Source organism: Myiozetetes cayanensis, unplaced genomic scaffold (genome assembly GCF_022539395.1).
Source record: "Myiozetetes cayanensis isolate MyiCay16 unplaced genomic scaffold, myiCay2020 scf4, whole genome shotgun sequence".
Taxonomy (NCBI): domain Eukaryota; kingdom Metazoa; phylum Chordata; class Aves; order Passeriformes; family Tyrannidae; genus Myiozetetes; species Myiozetetes cayanensis.
In genome coordinates, this window is record NW_026087631.1 from 48855234 (window position 1) to 48869090 (window position 13857).

At 38.2% G+C, this 13857-nt stretch overlaps 1 protein-coding gene across 4 annotated transcripts in view; it reads left to right on the plus strand.

Annotated features, from left to right (window-relative positions):
• SREK1 (splicing regulatory glutamic acid and lysine rich protein 1) overlaps positions 1-13857 on the plus strand; it is a 33019-nt gene that overhangs the window by 12999 nt on the left and 6163 nt on the right. For 3 of the 4 annotated variants that reach the window (XM_050330079.1, XM_050330080.1, XM_050330081.1), the window contains 7 exons: positions 189-304; positions 1545-1709; positions 2667-2845; positions 3441-3571; positions 4996-5110; positions 9355-9474; positions 11660-12154. In XM_050330079.1, the coding sequence (XP_050186036.1) occupies positions 189-304; positions 1545-1709; positions 2667-2845; positions 3441-3571; positions 4996-5110; positions 9355-9474; positions 11660-12154 (1321 nt within the window). The remainder of the gene's footprint in view (positions 1-188; positions 305-1544; positions 1710-2666; positions 2846-3440; positions 3572-4995; positions 5111-9354; positions 9475-11659; positions 12155-13857) is intronic. The other variant, XM_050330082.1, reaches the window with a different exon arrangement.

Consider the following 13857-nt stretch of genomic DNA (forward strand, 5'->3'; position numbering starts at 1 on the left):
TTGTTTTTCCTAGTAGAACAGGGTAAAGGAAAAACTTAAGTTCTTATTTGTTTCTTTGTAAGGATCTGGTAGATAGATTCATTGTTATTTATTACATTTTTAAATGCAAGGGTAATTGTAAAATCATAGAAAGAGTAACATCTGTCTAGTGTTCCAACTCTGTGTAATGCTATCATTTGCTTCTTCAGGTAAAATCCCAGATGAAGCCAAAGCCCTCTCTCTATTGGCGCCTGCTCCTACTATGACAAGTCTGATGCCTGGTGCAGGGTTGCTTCCTATACCTACACCAACCCCTTTGACTACAGTAAGTAAAATTCAGTAGCTGTCCAATTTCTGGTTTCTTCTGTACTCTGTAGCCTTTCCTGTGTTCAGAGAACAAGAACTATCTGATCCATGGATTTTGCAGTGAGGGTTTAACTATGGTGCTAAATCATCAGATGTCCATGCACAACGTTTCTGGGTTTTTCTTTCAGATTATTATTTTGCAAAACAGTGGGTAAATACTGGGTTTGGTTGTTGTCCTACCCTAGAGCCATTTATTTGGTCAAGTCAAAGTACTATCCACCTCCTAAAAATTTATTAAAACATAATAGTTATAGTAACACCATTTTTCAGAATATTAAACTGCTGCAGTAGGATGATTTTACTTGATACCTCTACAGCAAGGTTTTTAACTGTTTGTCTAACAGTGTTTTCACTACGAAAAGTAGCATCTTGGTAATGCTACTTCTGCTCAATGTGCTTTTGTCTCTGTAAGCCTTTCTTGACATCAGCAAGCTCCTATAGTTTACTCATGGAAAATTTCAAGTTAGAGTAGTTTTTTCCTGTGTTACATTAAAAAAATTTACTCATGGCTAGTTAGAAAATTTGTTTATGCGAAAGGCAGTTGCTTTTTGGGTAGTGAAAATAAAATTCAAACCAGGAATTCAGTGGGCCAACTTTGTAGTGATTTTTAAGAGACTTTTTCTAACATTTCCCAGGAGAGATTGCTGTTTGCAGCAATGAGATGTATTTTCCTCTAGGAGTGAGGGAAATAAGACTGAATTAGATACAATATCCTTTGCATTTCAACTGTAATTAATCTTGACCTACATGATTTATTTGTCCAAAAGTTGCCTTATGTTTCCCTTTGATGGACTGATACCTGTCGGCACTGAGCATTGCAAATTCCCTTCTTTCTTTGCTGGGCAAGGTCTAAGCCGTTCCTCATCTAGTCCAAATACTTGTTGTGTCAAAAAAACAAGAACATTAGCAGTGTCTGAAGGTATCTTACTCAATCTAAGCATTAGAGATTTAAACCTATATGTTTTGTGATTGATGCACTGCGTATACACTGGTCCCTTTCCAGACTTCTTTGATAAGATGTTAATTGATAACCACAGCAAATCTTAACTATAGAAGGTTATTTATGGGTATATATTTGTACTGTAAAAAAACTTGCTGTACTGTGATCTTGAAGTATTGCCTATTTTTATTAGATCTGTTTTTACACAGAAGAAGCCAGTGCGTGGTTGCAAAGTGTATTCTGTTTTTGTGTTTTCCAGCTCGGTGTTTCACTTGGCACTTTAGGGGCTATACCAGCAGCAGCATTGGACCCCAACATTACAGCACTGGGAGAAATACCACAACCACCAATTATGGGAAATGTGGATCCATCCAAAATTGATGAAATCAGGAGAACGGTCTATGTTGGAAACCTAAATTCCCAGGTAGCTTTTTGGGGTTTTTGTGTTGTGGAAATACTAATGGAAGGTGTGAAATTGTAATTTATGAATTCTAATCTGTTTAAGATTTTACATTAGTTAACAGCAACACAAATTTAAACAAAAGCCCCTCAATTTTATTACCTCTTCATGATATTTTGAATGCTCCTGTGCCAATCAGACCAGGCTCTGGAATTCGTTCTGTCAGAGAAGTCACACTGTAGCTGAATTCAAGAAACATACTTAACAGTTGTGTGTGTTGGTCAAATGTCCAGTTGTGTTAGGTTAGCAGTGCCTCAGAAGTCATGAGATCATGGTAACTGTTTCCCACAGCACTGTGCAGTTGCTTAGTAAGATGGAGTGATGTGTCCTAGTGGGAAGTGCAAAATTAGCATAAATACCTTTTGGTCAGCAACTTGTGTTTTCAGCATTTGATTGAATTATTTGAAAAATACTTGCTTTTGACTGATAACAGTATAAGTATTACATTTTGGGGTTTTTTGATGCTAAAGTAGCTACTGAGTGTAAAAGTACTACTGATCATAATAAAACAAACTGAAAAATAATAGAAAACCAGATAAAGCTAAGTCTTTTAATATTGTTTGGATATTCTTGTTTTAGTTGATCAAAAATCAAAGTCACAATCAACTTGGCTGCAGGTGTATAAGGAAATTCCTCATCAATTATTTCAGATGAGTTGCCTGAAAAGTGCAAAATCCTGTGCGAATGTGTTTTTTTTAATCTAGATGAAGAACTAAGGGGTTGTGGCTGCACTATTTTAAATCATAGAATATTCTTTAGATTAATGGAAGAAAAAACACGTCTTTTTTACAGTGTGACATTACTAAATTCATGCCACCTGTGTAATAATGGTGAGATATTCCAAAATCTGTAACTCTTAGACTACCTGATATATTGTATAAGCTGTTTTTGTTATATATTTTACTTTTTGACTCTTTCTAGACTACAACAGCAGATCAGCTGCTTGAATTCTTCAAGCAAGTTGGAGAAGTCAAATTTGTGCGAATGGCAGGTGATGAGACTCAACCAACACGATTTGCTTTTGTGGAATTTGCTGACCAAAATTCTGTACCTCGAGCTCTTGCCTTTAATGGAGTTATGTTTGGAGACAGGCCACTGAAGTAAGAAATTAGTTATCCATATGACTACTGAATGAGAGATTTCTTTGTATCCTTATGTATACATGTAGGACTCTGATGTATAGGAAAATGCTGTGACTAGTTTTTCAGTACGAGAACTTAATGTTAAACTGGAACAACCTTATCAATTCCAGTTTCAAGGTTTAACATAAATTTCCCTTAGAATAATATGGGTAGCATTGAGTAAAATATATTTCTCTTAATCCTGAGGTAGTGAATATATAGTGAAAAATCTGCAAAGTCCTCTAGTACTAAGTTTTCTGTATGATGTGTATGCAATTACTAGGTTTTAGCATAGAAATTTTATACGAAATAGAGAAATAGCTTTCTAGACTTCTACTAAAAATACTGTAACACAGAAATATTGTGCTTCCTTTTTCTGAAAGTGGTTAAGATTTGAAAGCAATAAAAGATAATTCAGGTACTTGGAAAAAATGAGCATTAGCACAAATCTGTAGTTTTGCTGAACTTTAAAGTTTTTTGTCATACATAGAAGACGAGATGTTTTTCTTTCTTACTTGATTTTCATTTTTTCTTTTCAAGTGTTTAAGAATTAAATGTTTTTATTTTTCCTTAGAATAAATCACTCCAATAATGCAATAGTGAAGCCTCCCGAAATGACACCACAAGCTGCTGCTAAGGAGCTGGAAGAAGTGATGAAGAGAGTAAGGGAAGCCCAGTCTTTCATATCTGCTGCTATTGAGCCAGGTAGGTATATTGTGTTCATTAGCTAACAGACACATTCTCTGTGTTCCTTGGCACACACTTTAAAAGCATTTTCAGACACAGGAAGAGGATACTCAAAGGTATTCAGTATGTGTTGGTAAAAAATAGAAGAATAATAAAAATTCTGTTCATGCAACAAAGTAGTGGAATGAAGCTTTTTATTTCATCAAATGTTGTTTTCAAATACATGTTCAATGAATGTTTTCAAAAATACAAATTTTTACAAATTGATACTCTGATGACACCTTTTAAGTTCAGAGTACTTGGAAACTTTGGAAAATACTTTATTTTTTTTTTCTTCTTCTCTAGTACACATGAGTACCATAGTTTAATGATCAGCATTTGTTCTGAAAGCAGTAATATTGTGCTTTCCTTATCTGCAGCAGGTTAATTTTGTCTCTTTCATGCTGGCTCAAGACTGTATGCATCCTCATAGCAAATGGGATCAGAAAATGAATCTGCGATAAAACTTTACATATTGTAGAAGACTTGTTTTCATCCAGATTGTTTCCTTCCCTGTTGACAAAGATGCAGAGTCAAAGAGGAAGGTGTTTGTGTGTTAAGAGGTTAGACAGACATACCAGTGCTGATTTATGCTGACTTAAACTTGATTGCAAAACCGTAGCATAAAAGCTCTCAACTTACTAAACGTGCTGTTGAGATCCTACTTCTTTTCATTAGCAACTTTTTGCCATTCTTTGTAGTAGCAAACCCAGATGTTGTCTTATGTAGATTAGATGGGGTGGAGTCTTGAGGGTTTTTTGGGGAGGAGGGTTTTCTGTTATGTTTTAGAGTTGGAATAAAAATAGCTCTAACATTTTTTCACTGTTAAGCAACAGCTTCTGTAGTCTTCTTGTAGTCTGAACCATGGTAAGATCACTATTAAGGTTTCTGTTGACTTCCTGGTTTTTGGATCATCTTCACCCTGTTCTGTTCATTCCTTCCTTGCATGAAACAGTGTTTGAGGAATAAAACTTTTGTACAGTCGTTGAAATATCTAAAAGTATAGACAGTACTAATTATCACATATTTTATGCTTATTTTTAAAATTATACTCTCTAAATTTATTCTTCTCAGGTTATTTAAAAAAATAATTATATTAAATAATAGACCAGGAGGAAGACTTGTTATGTTCTTATGCTTTGTGGCAGCAACATAAATCCTGTTCTTAGTAGAGCTAGCTGTTTATAATTATCTGGTTTATGTGTACTGCTGCAGGATGGCTGCACTCAACGAGTATATGCAATGACTTTCTTGGATGTTTCTGAAGGATATGTGCAAAGAAGGAAGATGTGCAGAGAGTAGGCCCCTTGCACTAGATGTGGTACATTCCACTTGTGCCAGATTGTTAACTGGGATCTTTAAATGTTCTGAGCTTACACTGCAAAGTGATTTTTTCCTCTCAGAGTCTGGAAAGAGCAGTGAAAGAAAAGGCGGTCGATCTCGTTCCCATTCTCGTTCAGAATCCAGGTCTAGCTCAAAATCTCGATCTAGAAGGAAAAGATCACACTCAAAACACAGGTAGGTATGTTTTTTGTTTCAGACTAAGATCGTTTTGGGATTTTTTTGCTTGGTGGTTGTTATTGAGGTTTCTTAGTTATAGGACAAGTAGAGACTGTAGAGATTACCATCTTGCACTCAGCAGATCAGAGTTACCAGGAACTTTATCTCTGAACAGATATTCTTTCCCTCTAAATAAATATTTTCAGGGTTACTTTCAGTTAAAACACACTAGAAGACTCTTTCTGTGCTATGTAACATAACAATTTTTGTTGTTTCTTTGGACTTCTTATAGTATGTAGCATACTACATTTTGTGACCTGTCTTTTAAAAAGAAACTTGCATTTGGTGGATTGGGCATGTAGTTTACTGGTAACACCCTGAGCAGATAGGCTGACTGTTTTTGCTAGTATAAAATTTATATTGTCTTGAACTTCTAAACACTGAGTTAATAAATACAGTGGTTTTATTTACCATCCTGTAAATGTAAAGCTGCGGTCTTTAAAATATAGGAAAAAGGGTTTAGGGGTAGTTTTTCATTCTTCAGATTTTGTTTGCATTGCTACATTTCTTCAGATCTGAAGAACTTCAGGCTTTGGAATATGGGATAAGAGAGAATTATTAGATCATCCTTGAAATATACCAATTAAAATTTTTTCCAAGAGTGAAACAGTGTTCCTATGTGAGAGTTATAAACACTTCCTGAAGTGATCCATCTCCTTGCAATGTCAGGAATGTCTTCTGAACATTTAGGTAATCAATCTAAAGATATTTGGCTTTGCTAAGTATTAAAAAAAAAATAATTTGGAATGATTCCATTTAGAATGATTCCTTACACTTTTAAAAAGGTGTTGTCCTTATTGCAGCAGTAGCTCTGTTGCATCCTTTCATGCATGTCTTTTAACAAGGCAATTAGGATTCTTTTATATACAGAAAAGCTGGCCAGAAGGAGTTATCATCAATCATACTATCAAATAAATATGGTACAAGTACAGGCTTTAAAAGTGCAACAGTAATCTGTCCTTACTGCTTCCCTCTTCACTCTTTTATAAAACACATTGTTTTCTTCTCTGTGACTTAAAATTTATTCAAGATTGTGCTTTCATTCAGTTGCCATTAATTGGCCTTGTATTGGTTTCTGTTTCTGTGTTGGATAAGCAGAACAAAGCTGTAGGTAAACAATGGCTTCCCCTCCTCTTGTTGTGTATTACTTGGTGTGTCTTAAGCTGCAGAAGATAGGTGGAATTGGTATTTTTTGTACCTCCCAGTTCTTCAGGATTTATATAGTATAAAATATATGTGATCTTTCTGTCTTTCATAAGTTAAACTTCATGGTACCTTAATCTCCCAGGCAGAGTATCCAGTTACGTGGTTATAGAATCATAGAATCAGCTGGGTTGGAAAAGACCTCTGAGATCATCCAGTCCAACCCTTGATCCAACACCATCGCCGTTACTAGACCAGTGGCACTAAATGCCACATCCAGTCTCATCTTAAAAACCTCCAGGGACAGAGAATTCACCAATTCCCTGGGCAGCCCATTCCAGTGTTACTCTCTGCAAAGAATTTTTTCCTAATATCCAACCTAAATGGCCCCTGGCACAGCTTAAGCCCGTGCCCTCTTGTCCTACTACTGGTTGCCTGGGAGAAGAGACCAACCCCTACCTGGCTACAACCTCCTCTCAGGGAGTTGCAGAAAGTGATGAGGTCTCCCCTGAGCCTCCTCTTCTCCAGACTAAACAACCCCAGCTCCCTCAGCCTCTCCTCATAGGACTTGTGCTCAAGTCCCTTCCCCAGCTTTGTTGCTCTTCTCTGGACCTGCTCCAGCACCTCAATATCCTTCCTGAAGTGAGGGGCCCAGAACTGGACACAGCACTCCAGATGTGGCCTCACCAGCACTGAGTGCACAGGAAAAATCACTTCCCTGCTCCTGCTGGCCACACTGTTCTTGATGCAGGCCAGGATGCCATTGGCCTTCTTGGCCACCTGGGCACACTGCTGGCTCATGTTCAGCTTCCTGTCAATCCAAACTCCCAGATCCCTTTCTGCCTGGCTGCTCTCCAGCCACTCTGTGCCCAGCCTGTAGCGCTGCAGGGGGTTGTTGTGGCCAAAGTGCAGGACCCGGCACTTGGCCTTGTTGAAACTCATCCCTCTGGAATCAGATCCAGTTTGTCCAGGTCCCTCTGCAGAGCCCTCCTGCCTTCCAGCAGATTGACACTCCCTCCCAACTTGGTGTTGTCTGCAAATTTGCTAATGATGGACTCAATCCCCTCATTTACATCATCAGTAAAGATGTTAAACAGGACTGGGCCCAGCACTGATCCCTGGGGGACATCACTGGTGACCGGCTGCCAGCTGGATGCAGCCCCGTTCACCAGCACTCTCTGGGCCCGGCCCTCCAGCCAGTTCTTAACCCAGCACAGAGTGCCCCTGTCCAAGCCATGGGCTGCCAGCTTTTCCTGGAGAATGCTGTGGGAGATGTTGTCAAAGGCTTTGCTGAAGTCCAGATAGACCACATCCACAGCCTTCCCCTCATCTACCAGGTGGGTCACCTGATCATAAAAGGAGATCAGGTTGGTCAAACAGGACCTGCCCCTCCTAAACCCGTACTGGCTGGCTCTGATCCCTTGTCCATCCTGTAGGTGCTGTGTGATTGCACTCAGGATGATCTGCTCCATAACCTTGCCAGGCACTGAGGTCAGGCTGACAGGCCTGGAGTTTCCTGGGTCCTCCTTGCAGCCCTTTTTGTGGATGGGTGTGACATTCGCCAACTTCCAGTCATCTGGGACCTCCCCAGAGAGCCAGGACTGCTGGTAAATGATGGAGAGCGGCTTGGTGAGCTCTTCTGCCAGCTCCCTCATCACCCTTGGGTGGGTTCCATAGACTTGTGTGGATCCAAGGGGCTCAGCAGATCACTGTTTCCTCCTGGATTACAGGGTGGCTATTCAGCTTCCTGTCTCTGTCTGTCAGTCTGGAGGCCAGTTGTCCTGAGGGCAACCTGTCTTACTGTTGAAAACTGAGGCAAAGAAGGTGTGAAATACCTCAGCCTTATCCTCATCTTTGATAACTATGTTCCCCTCCATGTCAACAGAAAATGGAGATTTTCCTTGCCCCTCCTTTTGCTACTGATGTATTTGTAGAAGCACTTCTTGTTATCCCTAACACAAGTGGCAAGATGGAGTGCAAATTGTGACTTTGTCTCTCTACTTTTCTTTCTACATGACCTAACTCTATTCCTAAACTCTTCATGAGTAACCAGCCCTTTATTCCATGCTGGGTAAGCTCTCTTTTTTCCCCTAATTTCCTTTAAAATCTCTTGTTCAGCCAGGCTGACCATCTTCCCTGCCAACTTGCCTTTGGGCACACTGGGACAACCTGCTCCTGTGCGTGTAAGACTTGCTTCTTGAAGCATGTCCATCCCTCCTGGACCCCTTTGTTTTCAAAGGCTGTTTCCCAAGGTACCCTCTGGACCAGTCCTCTGAGTAGGCTGAAATCTGCCTAAGTTATGAAACTTAATGTGCAGATTCAGCTCTTTATTTTTGCTTTTCTGGGGAAAATGATTTTCCAAAAACAGTGAATATTTTGGAAAAAAATGTAAAAGTAGTGTTTTCTTCATCAGATCTATAGAAGACTTTAATTGTTTTTTTTTTTTATCAGAGTATCTCTACTTACGTTCCTTATTTATCATGTAGTAAATGCTCTTTCCCTGGAAATTCTTATAGCTGCAATCCATGCTAACAAATCCACTTAACTGGAAAGGTAACTTGACTGAATGCTGAATCACAGGTTTTTGGGGTTTTTATTAATTTAAATTGTAGGAGTGGAGAACACTGATGTGGCCAGAGCCATCTTACTTCACTGACAAAGACTTCAATAAGTGGCTGAGCCTGGAAAGGAAGTAATCTGCAACTAATTATTTTTACAAACTGCTAAAAATTGCAAATCACAGTTTTTTATGCAGTGTCATTTTATAAGGACAGCTCTTGTAAATTATATTGATTTACATTTTCCAGAATGTTCATGGAGATTGTTATGAAACACGGGTATAACTTCAATGTTTCGTTGTTTCAAAGGAGTGCATCTGGTGAAGCATAAAGCATCCATATTTGCAAAATGTTTGTTGAGACAGTATGTTACTAAAGTGTAATTATTTATATAGTAGTATGTGGTCAAGCAAGATTTATGTAAACTTTCCTATGCTGGTTGACCCCATTTTTATGAGATTCCAATATTAAAATATTTTTGTTCTGACATCCTTCATATAGAAGTAGATCAGGCAACAGATCTCTCTCAAGACACAAGGACAGACGCAGATCCAGAAGTCCCCTGAAAAAACGGTCTAGATCTTCAGAAAGGCGAAAATCAAGAAGTCGCTCTTGTTCTCGGTGAGTTCTGTTTCATGAAATGATACTGTTAGCTTACAGTATAGAGCTTTTGGAAAAAAAATTAACAAACCTTTTAGATGATCGTAAAATGTGGAACCTTGTCTGTAGGAAAAACGACAAAGTAAATTTTAGTACTGAGTGTAGTGATCTTGGCTAGGATGATTTTCTTCCTAGTAGCCTGGATGGTGCCTGCAGTTAAACAACCACACTGAGGTACCTGAACTTTGATAGTCTAGTCTGCTTTTATACCAACATCCCAGCTGACTGAAAATAGGTAACTCTAGTTCAGACTATAACCAATAGATAAGGAATATTTTGTGTAGCTTGTGTAAGCCACAAAAAAGTAGATGATGCTTTTTCGATACGTATGTGTTGAGAAGATTGAATTCAAAATGACCTTGGTATCCCATATTCTGAGAATATATGAAGTTTTTGTGCATGATCTTTTGTTTTTCACCTCTGACTTTATCATATGCCGAACAGCAGGAACAAATGCACGTGTCTGTTACATGGCATATTTATATTTCAGAATGTATTACATCTATACTTTATCTGGCCTATTAGTTTTTATGTCTGGTTGTCTAAATTATTATGTGAAATTCCAACAAGATAACAACATAATTTTCTGAGGGATGAAGTACTGAATGATCTCAAACCAAAAGTGCCTAGGGAAGTAGCTTCTTGACTAGATATCTTGGTGCTTTCTTTCTGTTTCATCTCTGTAATTCCCCTGCTTCATTTGAAGGGAGCTTTGTAGTTGCATTATGCAGTTGCCTAGTGTTCTTTGAGGGAAGAAGTTTTGTGGTAATTGAAAACTGCAGATCTGTGGGCCTCACTGAAAATAAGCTGAGTTTTAATGGTGGGTCTTTTTGATTCTCTTTTGCTGTTGTCTGGAGCTTCTTGAGACATCTGCTCACTGGAAGGAGCACATCCAGTGAAATCTCTGTGATAAATTAACTGGAATGCACTTCTTGGGAGGTTCTTTAGTATTGCAGGGACTGTATGCTGTTTTGTCTTTATGATGCATTCCTTCTCTGAGACTCCTGAAGAAGGATTTGCCAGAACTTTTTGGGAATCAAAGTTGTCAGGTCAGAGAGCATACAACAGTCTACTGTTTATTAGTAGTTGAGAAGATAGAGTCAAACGCTTCCTCACTTTGAGAGAAGGTGAGGGCAGAACTTAGGTTCTTTCATGTGTGAAGACATCTCGTTTAGGATCTATAAGAATCTAGAATAGATACTAATACCAGTACACAGAGCAACTTCTGTTAGTCTGGTTCTTTTTGACATGTAAAGGCCTGCTAGTCAACTTCTCCTCTTATGCTTTCTCCCAATTTCTCTGTGTGAACAAGTGTTCTTTTCTCTCTGTGCTAGAGAGGAAAGATGGAGTCTTGCACTTTCAAATAATCCTATACTAAAATGTAATCTTCTAGCCAAAGCTGTGAGCTAATAAATTTTTGTTTGACTTGATGACTAGAACATGGGTTGGAATTTTCCTCACTGTTCTTTTTATGAATGCCTGTCCCAAAGAAGGTATTTTCCTCGCTTCTGGTTTTGCGGTACTAGCAATTTTTCAATAATTTTCAAGTTCCTAATGATATTGCAGATGGTTGAATTGTCTTGATTGAATTTTGATCTTATATTTTCTTTTTGAGGGAATCTGGTGAAATTTTATCCCTGTTTTCTTTTTATTTCTATATATTTATTGTTGTTGGGCTTCAGTTCAAGGATATCTGTGTGCAAGAACACGTAGAATAAAGACTTCGGTCTTATTCATTTGGGAGTGGTTAATCTGAGGCCCATTTTATGTGGACACACTTTTAAATAAAGAATGGATTTACAGATTGTAGAGTTTGTCTTACTCCTAAGAAAATATAGGAAATTGATGTATATATAGTTACATAACTGTGAGGTGAAGAGACATATTTTGTCAAACATCATAACATCACTTGGAAGATAGTGGTTTGATTTGATTTTGGCTTCCCCTTCTCCAATTTGATTTCCAAAATATCCTAGCCATATAACCTTTTGCTCATGGTAAACACGGATGGAAGATTAAAATATTGAAGAGTTACTATTTTTCAACAGAGTCGCAAACTTTGTCTTAATGTATACTAAAAGTTAGTTGGAATTTTAATTGGAAAGTTCAAAGATGAATTAATGGGTTTGTGTTTGGCTTTTCACAGGGACAAGAAAAGAGACAAAGAAAAGATCAAGGAAAAGGTCAAAGAAAAAGAGAGAGACCGAGACAAGGAGAAGGATAGGGACCGAGACAAAGACAGGGAAAGAGAGCGAGATAAAGAGAGAAACAGAGACAAGGACAAGGAGAGAGATAAAGAGCGAAGCAAAGATAGAGAAAGAGCCCGAGAGAAAGATAGGGACAAGGATAAGGACAAAGACAGAGACAGGGACAAGGACAAGGAAAAAGAAAAAGAGAAGGAAAAAGACAAGGAAGAGGTAGACCCGAACAAAGAAAAAGAAGATACTGAGAAAGGAGAGAAGGACAGAGAGGGAGATAAGGACAAAGAGAAGGACAGGGACAAAGAAAAGGAAAAAGATGGGGATAAGGAGAAAGAACGAGAAAGAGAAAAGGAGAGAGATGATAAAAAGAAGAAAGATAAGAGATCCAGAACACCCCCAAGAAGCTATAGCTCTTCAAGAAGATCTCGTAGCTCCAGCAGGTTTGTTTAGAATTTTTCATGCTTTTTTTGATTTGTCAGTTCAGTGAGGCGCCATCCTAACTTTTATGTATTGATTTCACCATGTCTCTTACTGAATAAATTTGTATTATTTGTGGTTTTCTGATTTTCCTTTAAAGTAAAATCTATTACAAAAAACTCTGTATGATGCCTGAGGGAACATGGTTTCATGTTGGGCTGCTGATGCTTGATTTTCACATAACCATACAGTATAGTCCTTGAGGACAGTAAGTAGTGATTCTTGTGCCATTTTTATGTATTGCAAGCAGGTGAAAGTTCTGACCAGCATCACATATGATCTTTGCCCTGATGAAAATCTGAGTCCCTGTTACATAGTTCTTTTGTTAGTTACATACTGCACGGTGTTGGTCAGTAGATCGTGCAAACAGTTGTTTGATAGTATTTGCTACTTCCTGGCTGGATGGCTAAACTTCAGGAGGCAGGAATATCTAACTGACTAACCTTTCATAAGGTGAATATTCAGTTGGAAGATATAGATACCTTGTTTAGCTGATTAGATGGCCAGGTACAAGTTAAACAGGAAAACAATAATGTAGCTGTTGCAGGGAAGCTGAGGCAAGCTTAAGTAGGTAAAAGTCTGGTTACATTCAGTACAGCACAAGGAGGCTGTGATTTTATAATCACTCTCTAAATGGTTAAACTCAGGCGTAATCTAAAAACATTGCAGCTGAGTTCAGAAGCTTTGATGTTTAAGGTGCTTTCTGAGACCTCAGGAATTACGGAGTTCAGTACTATTGTGTTAGATTTGTTACCTTGAGATACTGAAATGCTGGATGAATTAGGAAAAGTTTTATGTATTATAATAATTTCACTAAACAAAAGCAGAATTCCTATAGTCTTCAAAATTCATGAGTGCAGAGTTCATAGAAGGCAAAAAATTGTATCGTGTTTTCTGAGTATTCTATTTGTGTTATATGAATTGTCCATGTTGTTTTAGAGGATTATGGGCAAAATACTGTTTCTTTAAGCATACGCAGCTTCCTATTTTAATGGGTTGAAGATGTACATAGAGTAGAGGTGCTTCTGTTAGCTTTGAAAATGTATTTTCTGTCTGTAGGCCTCAGCAGTTGAATTAGATTTTCACAATATGTAGCTTATATAAAAACATTAGTGGAAGACCAGGGTCCTAATACCAAGTTGCGAGTGTAGTTAGCTGGATGTTACCAAAAATTCTGCAACAATTATTAAGCATCTTACTGGTTATGAAGGTGTTATGGAAGGCTACAGTGCCAAGTAATTGAGCAAAGAATCCAGTGAAAATTAGAATTTTCTAATCTAGCATCTCTTCTAGTGGAGGCAAAGAACAAACCCCTACTCTGGTATGAAGTTACTGGTTTTTATACTAGATATTGCTACACAAGGACAGTGTTCTTTTGAAGATGGAGAATAAGAAAATACATTTTTTAGTATAGATGTACAATTTTTTTTTTCTTCAGACATAACATTGTCCTTAGAGTATCAGTACTGAGGCCAGTGCTGATTGAATTGGCCACCGCTATTATTGGTGGCTTAGATAGTGGGACAGATTACACCCTCAGCAAATTGCAAACAATAGAGAACCGACTGTGGGGAGAAGCTGGTCCACCACGGGAGTGTTCTGCCATTTAGAGAAACCTCAGCAGATGGGGCAGATGGGCTGATAGTCATCTCATGCAGTTGAACAA